Source organism: Arvicola amphibius, chromosome 4 (assembly GCF_903992535.2).
Source record: "Arvicola amphibius chromosome 4, mArvAmp1.2, whole genome shotgun sequence".
Lineage (NCBI taxonomy): Eukaryota > Metazoa > Chordata > Mammalia > Rodentia > Cricetidae > Arvicola > Arvicola amphibius.
Window position 1 is genome coordinate 37,354,080 of NC_052050.1, and position 25,232 is coordinate 37,379,311.

Genomic DNA, 25,232 nt, shown 5'->3' on the forward strand with positions numbered 1-25,232 from the left:
TTGGTCTACAGAGCAAGTTGCATGACACAGAGAAATCTTGCCTCAAAAAACAAAACAACTACAAAAAGCAAAACAACAACAAAAGACCAACAAACATACAAAACAACCCCCCAACTTTGTATATCATTTCATAACAAATCCAGAACAACTTGTATTGTTTTATTACTGCTGTCAAGACAATAAGACACAGGAAAGAAATCTTCCTTTGGGAAATATATATAGTGAGAAAAAAATACAAAAGAAACATCTTCAACTTTCTTCTGCGGTGTGTTGGCATAAATACACACATGCAAGCCTTAGTCACCCAGAGTCACTTGGGTGACTCTGCTTTTGACATAGTCCCCTCTGTGTTTGCTATGCTTGCTCTCCCTTAGAAAGTGTTTTTTTTTTGGTTTGGTTGTTTTTTTTCTTTTTTTCTCTTTTTTAATCTCTCTCTCCACCCAGGAAAAGAGCTCATCCAGGTGTGTGTGTGAAGTCCTGCGCAGGCCAAGGATTCAGCTATAAAGCAGTTCTGCTGTAAGAGTCAGCAGACAATTGAGTATTTGCACAGTGGAAGAAGAGGAGGGGAAGAGAGAGGGAGCGACAGAGAGGGGGAGGGAGGAGACAGAGAGAGAGGGAGAGACAGAGAGGGGGAGGGAGGAGACAGAGAGGTAGTTAGTTCAGCTGATTGCTATTTGTTCTGAATGGTGGCCCTGTGATGGGTTGGGAGAAATTGTGTCTCTGCCATTCTCCCTGCTAGTCTGCTGTTGACAATTTTCCAGAGGTTTTGATGAATTTAATCCCCGATTCAAAGGGCACTATCAGCCAGCTTTACCTCCAGCACAGCTGGCTCCTGTCTCCTCCTGACTTTGCCCTTCCCTGGCTCCCAGTCTTCCTGGGACCCCTGTTCCCTGCCCCCAACCCCCTGGGGCTCTCCATAGCCTCCCTCAGGTCCCATTTTATCTTCTTTACCAGCGGGAGACGAAGCCTCCCCAGTCAAGCCCTCCCTCCTTAGATTTGCTCTTTCTAAGCCTCAGTTTACCACTCCATCTGCCACTTACCATAGGAACAAAAGCATTTTAACCAAATACCCAGCACCACACAGGTGATAAGGAAATCTTGATTGACATGCGGAAGCATCAGCCCAGCCCAGGAAACTCTATGAAGAAAGAACGCATACCAACACAGTGTGCGCAGGTTTCAGAGTTTCAAGCCGTTGACGTTAACCTCAAAGGACCTTAGAAATCAGGTAAGATTACTACCATAGCAGTTTTATATATCAGCGCGATGCTGATCCTAATCAAGCTATCCCGACTCCAAGAAGTCTACCAAAGGCTTGCCCCCAACCGTGAGTGGAGGGCTACATTGTCTTCTTATCCACCTGAATTCCGCAGCAAACAGGACAAGCTGTCTGTACCTTGGGAGGGGAGACGCCACCACCGCTGGGCTCAGAACAGTTTAGTGCACTTTGAGGCAGGTTTCACTAAGGATTTCATTTTCTGCCCATGGATGTTAAAATGAAGAGGGTCTAACCCAGGATGCTCCCTAGAACATGAGTGCATCCTGGGAGAAAAAGAACCACTTGTTAGTTTGTGCTTGGTGGGTAAAGAAGGAGCTTGGAGAATGTTGGTACGGAAGGGAGGAACGGGTGAGGCTTCTTCAAATCTTCAGAATGAGCAGTTTCCACCTGGAGTCCCATACAGTGGGTGCCTCTCTCCCTCCTTCAGCTGGTGAAGGGATGTTAGGAAGGGCCTGCAAGTGTTGCGGGGACTGTCAGTTTCCTGCCTATATATCTTGGTTCAAACAGGGTTTTGTTAAGAAAAGTTAAGACTGTACCTAACTAAACTCCCTCCCTCTCCTTGTACAGATGACCTCCTGAGTCAATCAGACTCAAGGTGCTCAGGGTTACTGCAACCATGCCAAACAATCTAAATTGCTAAATGTAGACATTTGCTGGTCCCCAAACAGTATGATCTGGCTATAGGGCTCTAGCCAAGGTTGAGGCTTCGTGCCTTTGCTCCCTGGCTCTTTCTGGAACTGGACATGCCCTCTAAAAACTTTTAAACAAGCTTTTATCTATGTGTGCATGCCTGCTTGTCTCTATGTGCATGCCATGCCTCTGAGACAAGAAGAGGATGTCGGGGCCCCTGGAGTTGTAGTTACAGGTGGTTACGAGCAGCTTAATGTGGGTGCTAGGAACTAAAGCTGGGCCCTCTGCATGAGCAACAAGTGCTCTTAACAGCTGAGCCATCTCTCCGGACCCTGGACAAGTCCTTTTAGGTTACCTTGAGTAGTGCAAGGGGATCATTACTATCTATGTGTCTCTTGTCCTGGCTTCATCTCAACATAACTATGAACTTCCTCTTAACTTCATCAACCCTAAATCACAGTCCTGGCAACCCGGAAACCAGTAAGGGACCAGTATTTTATATCTGCCCCTGCTATGAGCACACAGTAGGTCCTCAGCAAGTTTTCCCAGTTCTCTGAGAATGGCCATCTCCCACTATATTGGGATATATGAAAACCCTGCCACCCAGGGACTTGTTTTCTTGCCTATACTTTCTCTGGGAAATACTTCATTGGTAAGTAGAAAAAGCACAGGCCAGCAGGACTTGCTATAGAAGAGGTGGCAGAACCGAGGCCAGGGCAGGGTCCTTCCTTCCATGTCAGCCTTGAATTCATTAGTATCCTCAACAGAGAGAAGACCAAGCAGGTGTTGACATCCACAAAAGCCCCTTCTCTGGGCCCAGACAGTCCTATGGGAGGCCAAGAAGGCAGGAAGAAGCCTGGAATTAATGCTTAAAATGAGATTTTAGGAATTTTCCTACTACATTTTTTTCCCCTCTACTTTTTGTCTTTAGGACCATGGGTGACCCAGACTTGGCTCTATGACCTTGTCCCTGTGATGTCTGATGGAGCAATAACTGTTTTCCCACATGGAAGTGTGAGAAAGCCAGCACGAACACTTGAGGAAGACGACCCGAGTACAGGCCAGCCCAGCGGACACACAGTGTTTTCAGTGGGCTCACTGGGGAATCTCAGAGACCAGGCCGGGGGTTCTTGGTGAAACCATAGCAGGGGAAGAGGTATGAGAAACACGAGACTCTGCACAGTGACAAAATAAATTGCTTTAATGGGAGGCTTCCTGAGATGGCTGTCAGCCAGACGGCGTCCCTGTCCTGGGATTTCTTGGAGGATCCACTGGCCAAGCCCCAGGCCCACAGGAAGCTAGGTCATCAGGCTGCCACTAATGTCTCACTCCCTGGAGATCCAGAGGTGTGTCTTAACATCAGCAGAGCAGAGCAAGCTGGCCGTCTATCCACAGAATGCCATCCCTGTGGCCGGGGGGGTGGTGAAGAGATTCATTTCCCACTGCAGGTGTTTTTCCATGGGGAGGGGGAAGGGAACAAGTTACTCTTGGAATTCCAACTCTGACCTTGACAAAGAAAAGTGATAGACACTTTAGTATTATATACAGGGTGGGGGAGATATCTGGAAGGGAAATTGCACTTAATTACAATAGTTTATAGTTTACACGCATTGGACAAATTTACTTCTTTAGAAGAAATCTCGAGATCATCTGGGATGGGGGAGGGAGTCTGTCAGTATTTACAGTGTCTGGCTCAGTTCAATAGCACACATCCTCCTCGGTCCTCCTCGTCATTTCAGTAACAGATTCAAGTTTTTGCATCAGTTTGTTCGACGGAGTGCAGCATAGACTCCACAGTTTTCTCGCTTCCTGTTGCACCGTGGTGCACCAGCCGACTCTGGGAGAAACAAGCACTCGGGAGGCGGCAAGACAATACTGCGGAGAAGGGAAGCAGGGCTTCAGGCTGCACCCTGAGAGAGCAGGTTGTTCAAGGTGTCTGTAGGGTGTCGGGTAAGTGGGAACCTCTCCTGGGCTCCCGGGTGCTCGCCGAGTCCCTAAGCTTTTCTACAACAGCTGCCCAGCGAGACTTGATGGTGTGGAAAATGGGATCCTTGCCGCTGCACACAAAGTGGGTGGTTACATAGGCATCACCAGGCTTGCAGTGGACACTGCAGAGGAAGAGAGAGGGGAGAAAGGGTTTAGCCATGTGCACGCAGGCCATCAGTTTAGCTTCTCCAAGGGAGCAGACACGCGACTCGGCCAGCAAAGGACTTGGAGGTGGGGGCTGGAATGGGGTTGCTGAAACACACTCCCTGTGGGAAAGCTTTTCCCTGGCACTTCTGAGGAAAGAAGCGCATTGCTGGAGACCCTGAAACAGTCCTGATTTGCTGAGGGTTTTGTGACAATGACATTTACACAGCGCTCAGGGAGATCACACAGCAGCAGGGTGGGGAGTTCTAGGCCTCTTGTGGAAGTCTTCCTGAGACTGTTAGCAGCACAGCGCCCTAAACAACCGGACGGAACAACCAGGACAAGGATCCTGTGAAAACATTGATCCACTTCCAATTCTTAGGCCTGGATCAGGCCTGGGAGTTTGCATTTGCAGTTTGAAAATCATTTACATTGATTTCTTTGTGTGTGCGGGCACTCACAGTGCACATGTGGAGGCCAGAGGACAACTCCCCTTCGACTATGTGAGTTCCAGGATCAAACTCAGGTTGATAGGCTTGGCCGCAAGCTCCTTCACCAGCTGAGCCACCTTGCCAGCTCCAGGAGTGTGTATGTCTAAGAACTCCCCAGGCTCTGGGACACCGTTGAGCTACCAGAAGCAGCAAGGCCTTAGCGGGTGAGAAGATGTCCCTTTACTCAAAGTTTCCACCAGGGAGAGGGCTTTGAAAATCCTAAGAACTTTCAAGGATGGGGCTAGAGAGAGGGTTGAGCAGTTAAGAGCACTGGCTGCTCTTCCAGAGAACTTGGGTTCAACTCCCAGCACCCACGTAGCAGCTCAACACTGCCTGTAGCTCCAGGTTCAGGTGATCTGAAACTTCACACAGACATACAGGCAGGCAAATGAGGCCATGCGAAATAAAAATAAATTAATTAAAATAGAAAGAACTTTTAAGGACTGTTACCATTAGGAAAAGAAGTCAAGGGCTGACAGTGTTTGATGCCACACATCTGGAAGGGCCAGGGAAGGAGACCTCAGAGTGTCTGGAACCACCCTCTGGGAGGAGCCACAGGAGCCATGTGAGGCAGCCTCCCCTTCCGGAGCCCAGGGCTCCCCTGTGATTATTTCAGAAAAGCAGGGCTCCTCTTTCAGACTCATGTTTCCCCTCCCTTCCCTTCCCACTCTTTTACTTTTGATAGCATTGAAGGTTTCCTTTTGGCCTAGTGGCTTGTTTTTACAAGATGCTCCCTTCAAACACACGCATCACACCCGTGAACCCATATAAACACAGTCCTATTATTCCTTTATTTTCTTACTAATAAGGGCTCTCAACTACGACCCCATGAGGTCATCACAATGTCATGACAGATTTAGAAAAATCAAGGTTCAGTGTAAGCTGGATTGGCCCAACGGTTCAGACCCAGGAAGACTGGAACCGAGCCTCAGGCTGGTTTTGAGTGACCTCCAGCATGTGTCGCTGGCTAAGAGCATTCTTTCTGCTTAGCCTTTGTTCTCAGTCACATTAGTCTTTGTGCTTCGGTTTCTTCCTCTACAGAAGGGAAGCTACAGCGGGCTTGACACACCAGTACAGGTGATGTTGCCTCCATGGTGTTTGTGTGGTCATTATTAATAACGTCCAGGACAGGCCCCTTCCTCTGTTCTTGCTGCTCTTGAGGGCCCCTACGAGTGGGCCTGAGCTATGCATTTGCGTCAGGAGCTGGGTTTCTGCTCCTCCTACATTCTTGGGGCCTCTGTCAGGATCCCCCGATACCCTTCTCCTCCTCTGCTTGCCTCTGCCCACCCCCACTCTCGAGTCTCTTTACTTCCCAATATCAGCCCCTCCCCTTTTCCTTCCAATTTTCAGATTTCAGGTGGAAGAGAGAGAAAATGGCTGTGACCTCGCAGGTTTCGGCAGAAGCGCAAACAAGAAGGGCAGATAAGGAGACGCCAGTGAGACCCTATGGCCTGTCATTAGGGGTGGACTTCCCAGCTATCAGATGTTTGCTCACATAATAAAATGGTGGCAGAGCCCTAAATGTTGTCAAGGGAACTGGAATTATTTGCTCCCCTCAGAGTCTAAACATAAACATCTGATAAGGTGTACGCTGGGGTCCTAGCACACCCAGTTCCATGGGGGCCCGGCTCAGAGGAGCACCCTATGACCCGTCTGAGGGTGTGGTGGCTGAGGCCTTCATCCCCTGAGGATTTGTTACATAATGGCGGTAGCTAACGCGTGCTGCGGTTCCACTGTGTGCAGACACTGCTTAGGTTTTGCTTACACAGCCTTCTATCTCGCATCAGTTTTTAGCATTCATTTACGGCAAGGGCACAGGCTTGCACATGCCACAGCTTGTGTGTGAAGGTCAGAGGGCACCTTGCAAAAGTCAGTTCTCCGTTCTCACTGCACGAGTGCTAGGGATCTACTCAGGTCACTTGTCTTTACCTGCTGAGCCATCCTTCTGGCTTCTGTCTACGCTCTGAGGTGGGCGGCTGTTATTTATCCATTCAGTCCATTGCTGACTGCCTGCTGTGTGTCCAGGGCGTGCAACTGCGAACAGGACCGGCCTGGCATCTCATACAGGTTACATTCTGGTGAGTTTGAACAATATGCCACTAAACGTCACATCCTAAGTCACCAGCTCGTAGGTGGAGAGGAATACTCTTCCAAAAACAAGCCTGGTAAGTTAGGCTGACTTGAGGGAAAGGAGGACTCATTGAGGGAGGCAGTGACACGTGAATTGAATTAAGTGAAAGAACAAGCATGTCAAGTCCCACAAAGTGTGTTCCAGGCAGACGAGGCCAAATGCACAATACTGAGTGTGATCACTTGTCAGCTGTTGTGAGTCCCTTGTTCCAGCAGCAGCAGCAGCAGCCTGATCACCCAGAGCTTGTACCTCTCCTCTTCATTTGGTTGCTATGGAAAGCTATTGGGGAGCTTTGACAGGGGAGGCACAGGCTTGATTTTTCTCTTGAAGAGACCACTCTGGCTGCTGCAATCGGACCACAGTGTTGTGTGGAAGAGCGGAAGTGGGAGTCAAGGGCCATTGAAAGAGATCAGCTAGAGACAAGAGAAGCCTGAGCTTGGGCTACGTTGGTACCCACAGGGGTGGTGCAGAGCGTCAGCTTCAGAGGTTAGGAGCACTTGCTGCTCTTACAAAGGACTGGAGTTCAGTTCCCAGCACCCATATGGCACCTAGGGCTCCAGTCCCAGGGAACTCAACACCTGTTTCTGGTGTCCTTGGGCACTACATGTACATGGTGCAGAGATACACATAGGCAAAACACTAACACATAAAACAGAAACAGATCAGCTTTATAAAAAGATCTGAGTGAGACTACAGGGGGAAATAATTCTTGGTCATTTGTAAACCTCTTTCTGATGCTCTGGATCAGAAAGATTCCATGGACCGGATGTTCCCTTGGGTCAAACACAGAGGGATATATTCTACTGGGGACTTCTTGCAATCAGTCCTTGCAATGATCCCGCGAAAGAGATTTCATTGTATACAGAAGGAAACTGAGCCTTGACATATTCCCCAAGGGCATATGTAGTAAAATTTTGAGTCTTGGTCTGCCAGCTCCCAGGCTTAGCACTGCTAGCCATCATCTATCTTGCTTCCCCCCCCCCCCACGATGAAAATGACTGACAAGAAGGGCTGGCTGCAGAGGACCCAACAGGAAGCAGCCCGCCTTCTCTTGTCGGGACCTCTGGGGCTTCTCCTGACCGCTCCATAAACTAGGAAGTGAAAGGATGGGTGGAGAGAGCTATGGGAGCAGGAGCCAGCTCACAGCCTGCACACGCTGGTTGTGACTGAAGTCATTTCTTGTGTAGTCTCTGCTATACAGGAGCCCAGACACAAACCCTCTCAGAGCATAACTCACAACACCCAACAGTTGAAGAGGAAGGGACAAATTCTCTGGGAAGGACGAGGGCAGGAGCTACAGAAGGACTCGTGGCAGCTAATGATTCCTGAAACAACATCCTGGAGGGCCCCGAGGCAGGTCTGTAGTAGCAACAGTAAGTACCGGAGTCAGACAGCTACAAGTTCACAGTCTAGATTTAGCCTTCCTTATACATGCACAACCCTGCCTCAGAATTATGGTGCTTAAGCATGCATAGCTATCAGAAGCCAAGTATGGCAGCACATGGCTGTAAACAGCATTTGGGAAGCAGAGGAAGGAATATCGCTGCAAAATTGATGCCAGGCTTGTTTGTGCCGTGAGTTTCAAGCCACTAGGTTCCCAATCATTGTTCCCCTTCTGCTAACATAGAAACATGCTCTTTTCCATCTTCCAGGAAAGCAGCAATTGCTTCAGAGGCTACCCAAAGCACTGAAATCATCAACTCAAAAGCAAGAAAGGAAGGAGGGAAGAAAGGGAGAGAGAGATCTTGGGAGGTGAGAGCCGTGGAGTTTACAATTGTGTGAAATTATTCATCTCCCTCTTTATCTTTGAGCCTTGGATTTCTGCATAAAAATATCTACCTGGCAGGAGTAGGAGAGTTAGCAAGATAATATATTGTAGAACAGTAGCTTGAATGTTTGTTGGAAATCGAAGGTACTAAAAAGCACCAGTTCTGAATCCATCCCCTCATTTATCGATTGATCCATCCATCCACTGAACATATACCATGGCCCAATCTAGCAGCAAGGAAAACAGTGATCTGGAGCCTAGACCCAAGATGATGAGCCTTTGGGAGAGAGGACCATAATCTGGAAAACATGTTGTTGCCAGAGCCTCCTATAACCACATAGAGACCAAACACTGAGGTAGATGCTGAAGAAGTCAGGAGGGGAGATGATGGGCTCATAAAGGAGCACAGACAGAAGAAGGAATAGAGAGGGAGCTTCCCTCTGCTCTCGACTACGCCCTGACACCCTGTTAGGCACTTGTGAGACGGGGTAGAGTGTCCCCATTTATAAAGCCAGCCACAGTTTTAGTAGTCTTAAAGGGGAAAAGCTGCCCAAGTTCACACAGCAGGGGCTGGTGGAGTCTGAATTAACTCAGGTGGCTTTTCCAGCCACCATACAATGCCTGTAAGATAGCGCGGTCCAGGGTGTATCTCCATGGCCCAGCCACGGCAGGCACTAGTTGCTGGTTCCACACACACGCCAGCACATGGACTGTCCTGAGAAGCCCTTCCCAGCAGGCTCTGTTTAAACTAGCATCCCTGGAACATACTTGACCCAGGACCCATTTTCTCCCATATATCTCACATGCTCTAACACCTAGCAATGGTTTTGAAACCATCTCTCTCCTTCTATATTCCTTCTTTCTGTCGGCGCTCCCTTACAAGAATGCTGTCTGCTCACGGAGAAGGACACTTTAAAAGGAAGAAAGAACAAAAGCTGCTCATGTCCCTGGTGCCTAGGGAAGAGGGGTGTGGCTTCAGTCTACCCTCTTCTGTTCTTCCTGCTGCTTTGGTTCCAAGGAAGTTTTCTGATTGAAACTGAGCACATGTGCTTCGTGTCCCCCCTTCCCCCCCCCCCGTTCTAAACCACTTACAACAACAAAAGCATCGACGATTGCCATGGGCACTTCAGGAGAGAGCGTGGGCGTTTAAATGGAAAGAGTCCGGGATTTGGGATCAAAACCTGAAGTCTGGGGGCTAAGTTCACCTGCATGACCTTGGGTAGGTCACTTCCCACTCTGGGTTTCAGCCTTTGAACTTAGAAGACCACAACTGGATGAAAATGATGGTATTCACCAGCGAGAGGTATAAACTATAAAGCATTACATTTTTCTTTTGAGACAATGCTCCTCTTGCCTCAGCTTCCCGTGTCCTGCTATTACAAGCTATGTACCATCATGGCCACCTGAGAATTTTTAAAGAATTCTTATTAGTATTATAAGCATCTTCAGCGTTGCAGAGATGAGGGTGTGGCCACTTGTGAGACGTTCTGGACTATAGAGACAACTTCATAATAGATCAAGGAAGCTGCTTAGGCAGCTTCAAGGTTGACTAGCCACTCTGCCCAGTGGAGGGCAGAAGTCACGTGGGGGTGATGGCAGCATCTCTGGGAGCTTCTTGAAGCAGGTTAAGAGACTATTTCCTGAATCCAGAGGACTCGTTTCAACAAGCAAGCATCAAAGTCAATGTGGGAAAGACAGGGATAATTAATTACTGCCCTGTCTAGGGCTGCCCAAGCGGTAGATGGATGGATAACCCTTTAAAAGAGGAAGGCATTCCCAAGGAGGGCTGCTGCGCCTGGCTGCCCCCCGATGGGATTGGTGAGCACAGATAAATGTTCTCCCTGGTGGCTACAAAGAGTGGGAAATGGCACGGGAGTCAAGAGTCGAAGGGCAGGGCACCCGAGGGTTGTCTTTCAATCGTTATTGGTGAGAGAGGAGTGGTGGAGAGGGTCCCACACACCTCTCCTTCTACTTCCAGTTTTGGAGCCCAGCAACCCAAACCATGTGTTTGGCATCCAAGATATGCCAGGCACTTAATATGCACGACCTCTCCAAATCCTTGAAACAAGTAGAAGGTACAATTGTCATTTTCAAGACGAAGAAACGAAAGCTCAAATAAAGCAGTAGAGCCTGCCCTACTTCACTCTAGGGCAGTGGTTCCCAACTTTCCTAATGCCGCGACCCTTCGTACAGTTCCTCATAGTATAGTGACCCCAACCATAAAATTATTTCATTACTACTTCGTAACTAACTTTGCGACTGTCATAAATTGTCACATAAATATCTGAGATGCGGGATATCTGATAAGCGTTCCCTGTGAAAAGGATCCTTATCCTCCAAAGGGATCGTGACCTACAGGTTGAGAACCACTGCTCTAGGGCCAGAAGAAGATGAGTCAAGGCTCATGAAAGAATCTGATCGGAAGCTTGTAGCAGTGGGTGAGGTGTGCCTTACGGGGCTCAGGAGTGGGGGGAGCCGATCAACAAGACCAAATCTTGATGGGCGCTTCTGACATGAAGTTCAAGGTTGTCACCTCCTTATCTAGCAATCGATAGAGGCCAAACAGTTCCCACAGTACATAGATCCTGGCTGCTGAAAGGTCTTATTGTGATACTCTGGAATCCACAACTGTGTTCAGACATCTTGTCCTGTTTTCTGGTTCTCAGTGTCCTGTCCAGTTGTCTGAGCGACAGCCCTCCCTGTTGGCTCGTTGTCTGTATTACTCCGTCCCCTCTTTGGGAGGTGGGGATTACTCATCCTCTGAGGCAGTGACTAAGCTGCCAGATTCCCCCCCCCCCCCCGCCCACTTTCTGTGCACCAGGAAGTTGAATTTGAGTTTCTTCATAAACCATGGAATGGGCACAGACCTCTGAAAAAGTCACACTGTCTACTGGGGAGTCCCCAAAAGGTTAGCACAATTAGGTTAATCCTGGGGCTTATAGCCTGGGGGTAGTGTGGGCCCTAGACCAAGAGAATCAGCCCCCAAGGCCCCATCCACCTTTCTCTTTCCCCACTGACCACCTCTGCAAAGCTGGCAACTCAACAGACATCCTGACTTTCCCATCCCCTCCTGGAAAAACCCTTTCTCTGGATCATCAACCATCCCAGTCAGGAATGCTCAATTCCAGTGTCTGACAGCGCTATGTCATCCGGACTCCACTGACTCATCCCACTGCAGTCTTCCTTTAATACTCTTGCTGGGGAGCAATAAGTCTTTTTGGCCTGGGGCCCTTCTGTTTTGCCCTCTGACCTCAGGGGTTCTCCTTAGCAGGTGACTGAAGAAGAGTCTCACAAGCATGAAACCGTGACTGAGTCTATACTTACTCCATTGGTACCTCGACAGCCGTAGTCATCATATGAACACACACACACACACACACACACACACACACACACACACCCTGGCGCCATTCTGTGGCATTACCTGTTTACTGGAAGACATGCTGGTGAGGGTATTGATGCTACTGGTATCTGTGACCACCATCGCAGAGGGAAACCGGGAGGTATGGGAATACTGAGGGGGTTCCTGTTTATGGGCATACACTGGAGAGACAGAGAGAAGACAAATTCAATGTATCTACAGTCACAATATCACCATAAGCTACACTGTACCTCCTATTTCTCCTGTGGAGAAATCCTGGTTCTTTATTCAAGGTACTTAATCTCGGCTTGGTCTCCTCCCTTATAAGACAAGGATGACATCTATTGTAGGAAAATAATCACATTTAAGCTGCTTTGAGCTAAATAGATACCTTGTGCACACCTCTGTTTCCCTGACTTTGGGTAAGCTATTCAGCACCTAAGCATCAACAAGCGACCTTGGGCATATGGAGTACACCTCCTGGATAACGCGAAGCAACTGCCCAAGTGTGCACTTACTGCTTCTGCCACAATTCAAATTTCAGGCTTCCTCCCTGAGTTGAAGACTGATTAGATGCATGTGTGGTTAACGGACTCCTTCTGAGCTATTCCTGTTTCACTGCAAGGCTATCAAAGCCTCATGACATCACAGAACTATGAAGGATAAACAAAAGGAGACTTGACTCAAATAAGACCTCCAGGAGCATGTGACTCAACATTTAGTTGTTTTAGTACTGACCTAGCGCATGCGGAACCTTGTGATGCATGCTAGCTATCCATAAGAATCATGTAGCTCCTAGGTCACCTGACTAACTAATGAAAGCATGTGGGTGCTCGGGCACGAGGGAGGGACTAGCATGTTCCCAAAACATGAACCCTACCAAGGAGGCCTCCAGTGTGAAATGGAGGTGAAGGTCACTGTCTTCTGGTTATTTCCTGGTCTAGCCCCCCTGAGCTCGTCTGATGGCTAGTCAGGTCTGCTGGGATACCGTGGTGCCACCCAGGCCTATGCGGGGAGTAGGGAACACAGTGCCAGACTCTAGAGGAAGGCAAGTGAGGCACATCTGAGTCCCAGATTCCACTGCAGGCTGCGGCAGAGTTCTAAAAGTCAAAGATATGTGATTGGAATGTGGGGTGCTGTTTAAAAACCAGCCCTGCAGGCCTGAGTCAGGACTGAGCCCCAAGGACAGAAGGCTGAACCACGTTGTCCGGTCAGCTTCAGACTTGCCATGTGTCCACAGCAACTGGAGGAACGACTCCGATTTCCTTTGCCCTCCTTGCCTCTTAAGAGTGACTTAGTAAACACGTTTCCACAACACTTTATGCTTATGAAATGCAGGTCACCCACATTTTTATTTCATGTTCATAATTACTCCCTAATTACACTATTCATTTATTTTTTTTTTACTTTTATTTATTTATTTTTTGTTTTTCGAGACAGGCTTTTTCTGTAGCTTTGGATCCTGTCCTGGAACCAGGTCTTGTAGACCAGGCTGGCCTCAAACTCACAGAGATCCGCTTGCCTCTGCCTCCTGAGTGCTGGGATTAAAGGCATGTGCCACCACTGACCGGCCACTATTCCTCTTTTATGCACAAAGAAAATGAGACTCAGAGTAGCCGGTGGCTACATAGCTGTTTAAGACTAGTCTAGTCTAGATACTTCCTGAAACAGGCAAGATGTCCACCCCTTCTTTAATGCCCTCCTTAACTTGAAAATTGGTGCTATAGCCAGACTTGGCCAGAATAGTGGAAGGCCTGGGGCCAGGATGGAAGGCAGGGATAGGTAAATATAGGACGGTATAAAAGCTGAATATGGGGACCCCCGTGCAAAGGGCAGACACTCTGGTGCTCCTTGACTTGGTAGAGGACAGGTGATATTTTCCATGTCGGTTGATGGCAATTTGTTCCTGCATGCGTGTATATGTAGGTCAGAGGATGATCTTAGTTGTTGCTCCTCTGGTGTGATGTGTTGTTTTTTGAGACAGGATCTTCCACTGGCCTGAACTCGCCAAATATGCTAAACTGTTGGTCAGTGAGCCCCAGAGATCTACCTGTCCCCACTCCCCGGAGCTAGGATTGTAGGCCCATGTCACCACATCCCGATTTTTGATGTGGGTCCCAGAGATCCAAGCTCAGATTCTCATGCTCGTTCAACAAGCACTTTACTGACTATGCTATCTCTCTAGCCCTTGTCTGTTTTGTCCTCAGTGCCAGGGATTGAACTGAGGGCCTCTTGCCTGTTAGGTGCATGCTCTGGCACTGAACTGTATCTCCACTCCAAGCTTCATGGCTTTCCATTAGAGATTTCCAGAGTTTGTAGGCTATGGGCACTTAAGACTCCAGAAAATGCATCTGTTTCAGAGAGGCAAATAGATCACAAGTTGCAGGCCGACTGTGACCATCAGGGGCGGGAAGGAGAAACTGTTCTGTGTGATCCACATGCTTTGCCAACGCCCCTTTGATGGTTTCCCTCTGCAAACTTCCCCACTTGGAGTCTTGGGGCCAGGGAAGAGGATAGAAAGCAAGAACGACACCCCAAGAGCTGAGCCAGTAATCTTCCAAGAAACGCTGTGTCCTTACTGTGTGAGTTCTGTAGCTGAGTCACCGCAGCCATGAAGGGCTGCTGGGCCATGTGGCTGCCTGGGCTCTGCTGCATAAGGGGCTGCTGGTGAGGGCTGTGCAGCTGTTGGGAGAACTGAACAGGCTGGAGGGCTGCCAGGCTGCTGGCCACACTGTTGATGACGGGAACACTCTGGGCTTGGGAGGTGTTGAGGCCTGTAGGAGCAAGGGAGTAGAGTCAGAGCGGTACACCAGGGATGAACAGACGTGACGACGGGGCCTCGCCCTGCTCAGGGTGCATGTCATGGGGCGGAGCCTGTGATGGAAGAGACTGCATGGAAAATGACTTTATAAACAAGGGAACCAAGACCCGAAAGATAAAAGTTCTGAAAACCTGAGGGTCTCTCCAAATCATCCAATGACCTCCCAAATTCAGCTCCTTTGAGGTCACCAGAATCCTGGGAAAACTGACTTTGTTTGCTGGCTCCACCCATGCTGGACCATGAGAAGTCTGCTCTGGTGTCCTCTGGCATAGTTAAAGATGTCTACTTTTGGGTATGGCTTATCACCCAGACCTGTCCTTCCAATAGGGGGCAGCAGTATGCAGCAGCCCCTTCTGCCTCCACAGATTCCCCCCTTCCCATTCCCCTCCTCCACTCCCACAACCTCAGGTTTCCACAGGCCCAGAAGGACTAAGTCTGAGGATGCACAACAGAGCCCGCAAGGCCCCTGGAAGAGGTTGAACTGGCTCTGTTGACAGTCGCAGAGAGAGGAAGAACACATGAGAACTCAGCCTGTCTGTGAAGTAGACATACGCTAGAGCTTTTGGTACCCAAAGAACTAGGTTGGAGGAGGAAGCAGTAAGTCAAAGATGTGACAGTAGGGCAGGCCTTCTTTCTGTTCTGGGAACATGGGGACCACATTTGTGTTCTGGTATCAGGCCTACATCCCGAGACTTCCTTTGAACCCCAGCCACCACTGCAAGGCCCGGGTCTCCCTGTCTCCATGCTCTAGTTGCTACCTAGTATGACCCTGGGTAAGACGAGATAGGATCACAGTAGAGGCCAGAGGATGCGCAGAGAAGATCCCCCAGTCTCTGTCCCTGAGCTGTCAATGTCCCTTAGTCCATGCTTTCTGGGAAGTCAGGAGTGGGGGATGTGATGAAGAGGGGATCCAGAAGAGGGCCGGTTGTAGGTAAGTGCAGAGGGGAGATCTGGAGAGCCTTCCTGCAAGGGAGAACACTTTGAGAGCTTAGCAGTGTTGTGGGAAGTCCTCCAGGGAGACAGCTCAAAGTCTTCAACAAATGCCCACTTGGAGCTCTAGCAGATACTGTTATCAGAAAGGTAAAAGGCGAGACCCTCGAGCAGAAAGGAAGAACAGATAACCCTCTTCCTGACCTCCCCCCCCCCGTGGGACTTGATGCGTGGGGGCTTCTGATCACCCTCAGACTATCACTAGAATATTACCTTCTTGGGGGACTCAGCTTCTCCCCAAGTGTGCATCTCGCCTGACATCTGGATACTCTATTTCAATTTTCCTCCTCTTATTGTTGGCCTATGACTCCCAGGAAATCCTATGAATTCTGTTTATCCAGGATCCCATGCCCACTACTCTCATAGGGAAATCTCTGCCCAGAAAAGAATATTAACCCATCCAGACTGGATGACATTGGAGAGCACAGTTCAGAAACAAGCCTGAGCCTTAGACCCACCCAGTAGACCTCTTTAAGAAACATACATTCTTGAGCCCCGCCCAAGACTCAATGAGTCAAAACCTGCAGAAGTGGGGCCCCAAGAACCTCATTTTCTACAGTCTGAGATCCCAGTGTGCTTCCGGTACAGGTCCGAGAACCTCTGTGTCATCCTAGCTCCCCCATTGTGCGTGACTCGTGGCCTCTTTCATCCGGAAGGGGCAAAGATAATGAGGATTTGGCAGTGACAAGCCACTTGTCCAGAGTCCCGCAGTGCTAAGAGAGCCCCCACCACTACCCGCACACACGAGAAAACAAGAAACCTCTCTCTAACTGACTGGGTCTCAGCCAAACTTCTTGGCAATCCTCACCCTTCTTTATGCTCTGTCTACCCCAGTGCACATGCGCACCTGTACCCGAGGTCAGTGTGCACCCTGTCCGCATGCTGCAGGAGACACTGTGAGGAGGTTGAGATGCATGGGTGCACAGGATGGGGAGAACAAATGTGGAAAATTCAGCATGGCCCTAGGCAAAGCTGTAGTTCAGACAGCACCTAAGTTAATACAGCTGAGGGTGTGTCTTAGTCAATGCTTGGTATGGGAAGAAAGGAAGTGGGGCAATTTGTGTATTATTTTGTTTGAAGAAATACGGAAAAGGGCAGCTCACCCACAGGCCTTTTTCTTTTTGTAGTGTGTGTGTTTGTTTGTGTGTGTGTGTGTGTGTGTGCATGCGCGCAGGCATGTACCTGTATAGGTCAAAGGACAACTTGCAGGAGTCGGTTCTCTCTTTTCACCTTTAGGTGGGTTCTGGGGATTAAACTCAGGTCATCAGACTTGGTGGCATACAACCACTCTTACCTGCTGAGTCATCTCCCCCAACACCATGAACTCTTTAGGAAGGTAAGCAAGCTGGTTTTAGGCATCTCATCCCCCCCCCTCCCTGCTGAGACAGGGTTTCTCTGTGTAGCTTTGGTGCCTGTCCTGAAACTAGCTCTTGTACACCAGGCTGACCTGGAACTCACAGAGATCCTCCTGCCTCTGCCTCCGAGTGCTGGGATTAAAGATGTGCACCACCACGCCTGGCCAGCATCTCATTCTTCAGCCCAGTCCTGGTGTTGGTCTGGTTGCTGTAGTAGCCCATGTACCAGAGGGTCAGCGAAATGGAAGTGACTCTGAAGTAACTTTTAACTTCTTAAACCTCCTAAAGATCTCTTTATCCCCATTTCCCTTCTGCAAGAGGAAATGCCGAGTGTAGTTCCATCCCAGCAGCTAAGGACAGGGTGAGAGTTCCACAAAGTCATTCAATGAATTCCTGTGCTTTCAATGGTCCCTGCCCTCTCTGTCCTCAGAGGAGGCCTAAGCCATTCTCTTATATGATTCCAGTTCTTAGGAGACAGGAAGGGAGGGAAGCAAAAAGCAGGAACAAGACAAGGAAGCAATCCGCGTGGGGCCCTGGACCACGGGGCAGTGCAAAGTTGAAGAATCAACCAACATGCCACCTTCAGGAATCTCTGGATCCATCTGAGGAAGATCTCAGGTCACAAAGATGATTCTGAGAAACAATGGCTTTGCCTGAGTGGTCACAGTGAAGCAGAAAAATGTTTAAACCTTCAGATATTCAGTGCCAGTGAAGGTGAAAAACGTCCAAAACCTCTAAGATGCCTGCCTTCCCACAGCTGGCAATGGCCCATCTCTGATGGAGCAAGGCTGGCTGCAGAACAGAGCCTCCCGGGGGCTAAAGGGACCTCAGCCACCACCCACCTGCAGGCGTGTGTTAAACAATCTACCTCTCTTTAAAATTTAGAAAGCTCAGTCAGTGACCCTTTTTGGGTCCTCTGTATTTTTACAGGACTTGTCTATGACATGAAAGGACTTCTTCAGAAACCCATCAAAGCCTTGCTCCGTCTTCACCAACCCCACAAGACAATACACAGGGTTAGGAATGAACAGGAAACAGACGTACAAGCCAAAGTTATGATGGGTCTTGCTTTCTAGATTTACAAGCGTGTCTATATTCCTTATCACTGCATAGTGCTAACAACTCATTTTATAGATGAGGAACTCCAACCCCAGAAAGTATAGCAATTTGAACCAACTGCACAACTAGTAAAATGTGACCTGGACTCAAAGCCATTAGAAAAATATCTCTTGTAGGATAAATGTACGATAGATATGGTAGAGGAGAGAGAAAGGAGTCAAAAAATAAAGTCCAATCTACAAGTGTGCTGAGCACAACTGAGCATGTCTGTGACCCCAGTCATGAGGTAAGGGCAGGGAGATGGCTACAGGTTCAAGGCCAGCTTGATAGTGATACCCTGTCTCAGCCATCCCACCCTGAAAAATCCTCTAGGTGCGGCAGGGGTGGCAGGGCGGTCTCACAGGAGCCTTTTGTGCCTGTTTCTGTTGTTCTGATTTGCTTTTCATTTCTCTCCCTGCCCGCAGGTTTACTGACAGAGAGAGGAACTTACTCTGTGCAATGGCCATGACTCCAGACAAGGGGGTCATGATGAGGTTCTGAGATTGCTGGGGATTGTGATGGGAGAGGCTGTGGATATTCGTCAAGGTGCTGACGGGGGGCAGTCCTCCTCCTGAGACAGTGATCTGCTGGAGAGGAAAAAGAAGGGCAGCGTGAGTGGGGTTAAACCACCAAGGGGAGGGCTGTTTCCAGAATGCTACCACTCAGCAACTGATCCATTCACCTAACAACCAAAGTTAAACAGCAGGCAGACTCCGTTCTAGAAGCAGAGGGGAGGATAGTGACAGCCAGGGCTCTGTCCTCATGGCCATGGTATCTGTCCATTCTTTGACATGCCAGCTTGATTGACAAGTCCTTCTGTTTGTGTGTTACATGAGTGTCACCTGCTCACTATTCGGGTGCCCTCCGTCCCGATTTCCTACCTTTTATGTGATGGATGCTGGAGACAGGAGACTGCTAAAAATAAAAACGAGGCGATGCCCTAAGATCCCCAGTGAGGGTAGACTTGGAACCGGGAAGGATCCAGTGAGGGTAGACTCGGAACCGGGAAGGATCCAGTGAGGGTAGACTCGGAACCGGGAAGGAGTGCAGGGTGCTCCCTGAGCCCTGCTCACACATCAGCTCACTGGAGTCCCAAGAGTTCTGACGTGCCCATTTTCCAGGTGAAAACTGAGACCAAGAGTAGACATGCATCCTGCCTGAGACCCTGAAGCTCTAAAATGGTACACCCGCCTGTTCTTCAAGTAGGGTCAGTCTGCCCTGGGCGCCATTTTTAACCTATTTTATACGAGAATCTCCTTCTGCCTCTTAGTAATTAATTACTAAGAGTGTGGGGAGTTAAGATTTTTATTTTTCCCCCAAATCTTCACCGTACTTTAAAATTGCTCCCCCTCCTCCCTCCCTCCTCCTCCGTCTTCAGTCAAAGCGCTGAGGCCACTAAGGACAACTTAACCCGTCTCTCCTGTGTTTCACCATTTACATTTTAATGGCAGATTCATAGGTGAAGCGGACCAGTTCTTGCATGCATTTGTCTACAACTGCTATATTTAATTCTTTTATTTGTCCTGACTAATCTCTTTTCCTATTTTTCATCTTTCCTGGTGTATAGTTGTAAAAAAGTATCAAATCCTACCTGGGGCTCACCCTTGCTTTAACAAAGGTGTCTATTAGCCCACCGGCTGGAATTTTCTCAATAGTACTAAATAAAAACCACTGTGAAAATGTGTCGTTTTGATCCCAGTATTAATCAAAAATATTTCTAATGTCCTCTTATAACCATATATAAAAATCAGCTTGATATGCAGACTTTTTCCAAGTAATTTACCATTCATAGTTTTGAAATAATTTCTAATTTTTGTGTTTTTGAGACAAGGTTTTCTGCATAGTCCTGGTGTCCTGGAACTCACTCTGTAGACCAGGCTGGCTCTTGAACTCACAGAGAGCTGCCTGCCTCGGCCTTGCGAGTGCTGGGATTAAAAGAGTGAGCCACCACCACCCAGCTCTATTTTTTTCTTAAGAAAAGACCTTCTCTCATCCTAAGAAGACCCAGGTATCACTGAGAGTACCAGGAAACCTGAAGAGGGTCCATCACACATGCAGCTCCTTCACTGACAGCTTCCTGTTCGCTAGAGTCCTTCAGGTTCTCAGTCTCACACTAGTACCTGGAAAGAGGAGAGCTCCCACCCGGTCCTTCTGGTCAACCCGGCACTTTCCAAGGTTAACTTGAAAAAGGGAGGTAGGGGGTGGGTGGGATCTTAAATAGGTTTGTTTGTGTTTTTAAAATGAACATCAAGAAATGAGTTAGAGGTCACATGACCAATAAGGAATTTTGACCACATCAAACAAGAGAGAACCAGCCTGTTTGCTGGACTTGTTTTTCAAAATGTCAGAGTCATAAAAAAAAAAAAAGAAAGAAAGAAAGAAACTGCGACCTGCCCTCAGACCAAATCCCTTTTGTAATATGGTCTTGAGGGGAAAGCCAGTGGAGGAGTACAGGCCACCCCCCTCAGCACTTCAGTTTGAGGGTACCACAGAATGTGGGTATCAATGACAAAAATGATTAGGTGTGGCTTTACTATTTGTAAGCCACTTTCCCAGAAGTCCTCAGTCCATAATGGCGCAAACAGGACAAACATTATGACTTTTGTCCCCGGGTCACATATTAAGAAACTGACCCTCAGACGAGACATATAGATGAGCTGTATGTCACTGGAAAGTAAGCAAGGGAATCCAAGTTCAAGTTAAGTTTTGCTAGATTTTCAATATCATCTGCTTACTGTGCTTGGCAACCTTGGTCAGGTGACTTCCCACTCTAAGAAGTAACCATTACTTTCTGCTTGCTTCCAGGATGGAAGGAAGCCAGAGGGTTGCCAAAGGATGGAAGGAAGCCAGAGAGTTGCCAAAGATACCATGATAACTCTTAACACAACAATTTGGAGAGCCTGGATTATATAATACCTTTGATACGGTAATTTCTTTATGTGCCTACAACATGTGAGGTTAGGGCTATTAGCCCTATCTTGCAGAAAAAGAAGGTGAAATTTAGCAAGTTTAAGAAATGTCTCTAAACTTTTTTTCCAATAAGAAAGAAAGAAAGAAAGAAAGAAAGAAAGAAAGAAAGAAAGAAAGAAAGGAAGAAAGAAGAGAAAGGTCTCAATTGGTAGTCCCATAGTTGAACAACAACAACAAAAAAAAAAACCCAGCATACACAAATTACAGCCTTAACTAGCTCTGCTCTTTTGGCATGGGGAAGGGCCTGCTCTCAAACAGAGCTATAAGTAATCTTCACACCAACTCTAGCACACGGTATTATTTCTCCCATTTTGCAAATGAAAACACGGAAGCTAAGCAATTCTTTGACCCTATTTTGGTACATGTCAGAGCCAAGACTGCACATTTGGATTCCCTTGCCCATGTGCCTGTTTTATTTTTTTAAATCTCTCTCTCTCTCTCTCTCTCTCTCTCTCTCTCTCTCTCTCTCTCTCTTTCTCTCTCTCTTTTTCTCTTTGTGTGTGTGTGTGTGTTGCCACTTGGTATTACTTCAAGCACACACTCATCAGTGTAATGTGTATTCCTTATGCAGCATGTGTGTTACCCTCTGAGCTCTCTCTCCAACCCATCACGCTCTTTTTAAGCCATGTTCCACTCTTGCGTTGGGTGAAACACGGTCTGGGATGTACTTGTTATACATTAACAGAACAGATTCGAGTTTGAGCACCCTGCAGGAGTGACATAACATGTGAACCAGGGTGTTGGAGACAAGTGAGAAGCTAGTCCCTGCAAACAGACTTGGAGATATTTGTTAACACTGAGGTGTGCTGTCTTGGTCAATCATCAATCTGGTCCACAGTGCCCAGTGAGGGCAGTGCTGAGAAAAGGACAAGAGCGTGTCTGCAGGCTGTTTATGGAGCGGCCTGGACCTGGCCAATGTCGTTTGTGCCTTAAAGAAGAGCAAGAGAGCTCAAAGAGAGACTCCAAGGACCTTTAAGCAATAAGAGATAAGGCAAGGAATTGTATTTTATTTCACTTTTCCAGTGCTTAGGGCTTCATTCTTCTAGGCAAAGAACCTCTACTACTGAGATATCCCTACCCCAGAACCTGGGAGATAATAATAATAATAATAATAATAATAATAATAATAATAATAATCTCTGTGTTGAATGCTTTGCCTGCATGTATGTCTATTCATCACATGAACACCTAGCGCTCATGGAGTTCAGAGGATGGTATCAAGTCCTATAGAACTGGGGTTACAGACAGTTGGGAGCCATTGTGTGAGTACTGGGAATTGAACTCCAATACTCTGAAGGAACAGCTTGTTCTCTTGACCACTGAGTCACCTCTCCAGCCCCACGTAGGAGTTCTTAGTCCACTGAGAAGTAAAGGCCTCTTCTACAAACCTCTTCTTCTGGGGCAAGCCTGCGTAATGCTTTAACTCTAACTTGTTTGCATTTTTACATTGACTGTTAAGAAAAGACTAAGGGCTGGAAAGATGGCTCAGGGGTTAAAATCACTGGCTGCTCTTCCAGAGGACCTGGGTTCAATTTCCAGCACCAATACGACAGCTCACAACCATCGGTAACTCCAGTCCCAGGGGGTCCAACACACACACAGTATACAGACGTGTTTAGGCAGAATATCCATTCACATAAAATAAAAGTAAAGGTTAAAAGAACATTAAAAGAGAAAAGAGACTATAAAGACTTACATATGAGACTTATATATGCCTCTTACAAGGTAGTGGGCACCAATTGTTGGCAGGGAGGAAAGGGTCTCTCTTAGGGGGTGAGCTGAAAAATGCTTCCTGCCAGGTTGCCCATCATCTTTGTTTACAAAGACTCCTACTAGAGGCCAGCTCAGGTCTCCTGAAACTGGAGTTGTCCAGATCAGCCCCCCTCCCCCAGGACCTTCAAGTTGTTTTTCTTCCAAGGAACTGAAGACTTGATCAGCTGTGACTCACTCCTCCTGTGTTGCCTACACAGCACACACACCAAGGACTAAAATGGCAAGTGTTCCCTGCCACCCTCCAGCCCCCACCGGCCATGGCCACGCAGTGGGAGGGGGGCAGACACCTTCCGGGAATGTGTGCAGCTCCACCTTCAGTGTGGAAGTCAGGAACCCTCGCTCCTCCCTCCCATGAAACAGAGCGTGACCCAGAGAATAAAGTTTTCCATTTCCTACCCTCACGGTTGGTGTTGTAATCCTCTTGTTGTCTCAAAAGCCCTCTTCCGTGCCTCTGTGTTGCCAGACATGAATTGGGGAATGGGTCTAGGATGGTGGTGCTCGGGTATAAAGAGGGGTTCAGAGAGGACGGGGGTGACAGGAATCAGAATGCACTATATACATGTACAAAATTGTCAAAGAACAAACTCAATAAAAGTTAAATATATATATATATATATATATATATATATATATATATATATATATATATATATATATATATATAAATTAGGCCGGGCAGTGGTGGCGCACGCCTTTAATCCCCAGCACTCGGGAGGCAGAGGCAGATGGATCTCTGTGAGTTGGAGGCCAGCTTGGTCTACAAGAGCTAGCTAGTTCCAGGACAGGCTCCAAAGCTACAGAGAAACAGTGTCTCGGGGGAAAAAAAGAATTAGAACCCTTGGAAATTCAGGTGAGCCTTACTGAACAGGATAAGGGTTCATCTGGGTGTGGGGCTGTGGCCAGAGGTATAGAAAACTTCAGAGGAAATGGCACGGCCACAGAAGTAACAGCACTGCCATTCATGAAATATTTACGATGCTGAGTGTTTTCATATGTGTTATCACACTTCCTCCACAACACTATTGCTGTTACCTCCACTTTATAGGCGAGGAAAAGAGAACCAAAGTAGTTCCTTAATTCACCCAAGGCTGCACCATGACCAAGTGCCAGAGCTGAGATTTGAAAGTAGGTATTGTACCTTCAGAGTCACCGTTTCTTACTTCAGGCGCACCCCACTCCCCCGCCCCGCACCTGCCGTCATGTCCTCCCTCTCGCTTGGTTCAGGAAATTTCTCCCATCTCTTGCCATCCACTACAACCCGATTCTGCCCTCATCAGAACCAAAGGAGTTGGGGAAGGAGTCTGGGGGCTTGTTTCAAAGTGAGGTGCTCTATGGGTTTAAAAAAGAAGTCTGGTTTTGGAGGCCTTGGAGGGAAGGATGAATGAACATTTTATCAACACAAATGTCATTGGCAGCCCCAAAATAAACAGTGTCCCACCCGGCTCGCTCCTTTATGAGGCATTCAATCAATAAAATGAGAGCAGAGCTCTGTCAGATTTATTGGCTGGGTTCAAACTGAACACCTCTTATACCCGCCAAAGGCTGGGTCACCAGTCTACCTTTCCGTTCCTGCTCTGGACAGCCCCCGTTTTCCCCGGTGGGGCTACAATGGTTCATTGTTTAAGGCAGGCCTTGTGAGAAGTTGTATTTGTTTTGCCTCTTATCTTATCGGCCCTGGCGCTACAATGGCCCAGGTGTACTCACCATTTTACCATCAGGTGAGAGGAGACTATGGCCTGGGTCCAGGCTGCCGGGGGAGACTTGCTGTAAAACCGACTGGCTGGTCACCATGGCACTGTTGCCATGGTGACTGATGGTTGAAGAGGAAGTGACCTCATTGTTTCCCTGCTGGCTGTAGCGCACTCCTGCAAAAACAACGTGAACCCAATAGGAAACATTAGTGTCACGGGGGCCCCTGAACACGGACTTGGTTCCCTTTGTTTTCAATGGTGGGCCACAAAGAAACAAAATTGATTTCTCCTCCCCGTCCACTGACAAGAACTATCAGCTATCTTCCTCTGTGGTAAGGGTGATGTGGCCTCTACTTTGACTGTGGAATGTTAGATCTCTGAAGGGAGGATGGTTTGTCATTTTGGTCATGAGCCTTAGCCTGCAATGGCTGAGCCATCTCTCCAGGCCAGGAGAGGTCACTTTGACCCGTTTTATTTCCGTTCTTTGTTATAGTGCCGGTGTTTTAGCACTTGGTCATTCAGTCAACTTCTGTTGGAGGATGGAGGGATGGAAAGCAGGAGAGAGCCAGCTGAACCTCCTGAAGGCATCAGTCTCTCTGAATGTGGAGGCAGAGCAACCAATGAGGGTAGGACAGAGTCCCAATCAATACAAGGATGTTTTCTAGCAAGAAGGGGCAGTAGGAAGACTTTAGGGTTTATAAACAGACACATGTAGGTTTAAATCCTGGTCGGGCCCTGCACCTC

At 48.1% G+C, this 25,232-nt stretch overlaps 1 protein-coding gene across 4 annotated transcripts in view; it reads right to left on the bottom strand.

Annotated features, from left to right (window-relative positions):
• Positions 1 to 3,087: 3,087 nt before the first annotated feature.
• Positions 3,088 to 25,232, bottom strand: part of Hnf1b (HNF1 homeobox B) — a 54,261-nt gene continuing 32,116 nt past the window's right edge. For 2 of the 4 annotated variants that reach the window (XM_038325895.1, XM_038325892.1), the window contains exons 5-9: positions 24,502 to 24,662; positions 18,506 to 18,638; positions 14,370 to 14,564; positions 11,854 to 11,972; positions 3,088 to 4,017 (exon numbers count right to left, since the gene is read on the bottom strand). In XM_038325895.1, the coding sequence (XP_038181823.1) occupies positions 3,997 to 4,017; positions 11,854 to 11,972; positions 14,370 to 14,564; positions 18,506 to 18,638; positions 24,502 to 24,662 (629 nt within the window). In that variant the 3' untranslated portion in view covers positions 3,088 to 3,996. Of the gene's footprint in view, positions 4,018 to 11,853; positions 11,973 to 14,369; positions 14,565 to 18,505; positions 18,642 to 24,501; positions 24,663 to 25,232 lie in introns of all 4 variants that reach the window. The other 2 variants (XM_038325894.1, XM_038325891.1) reach the window with 1 other exon arrangement.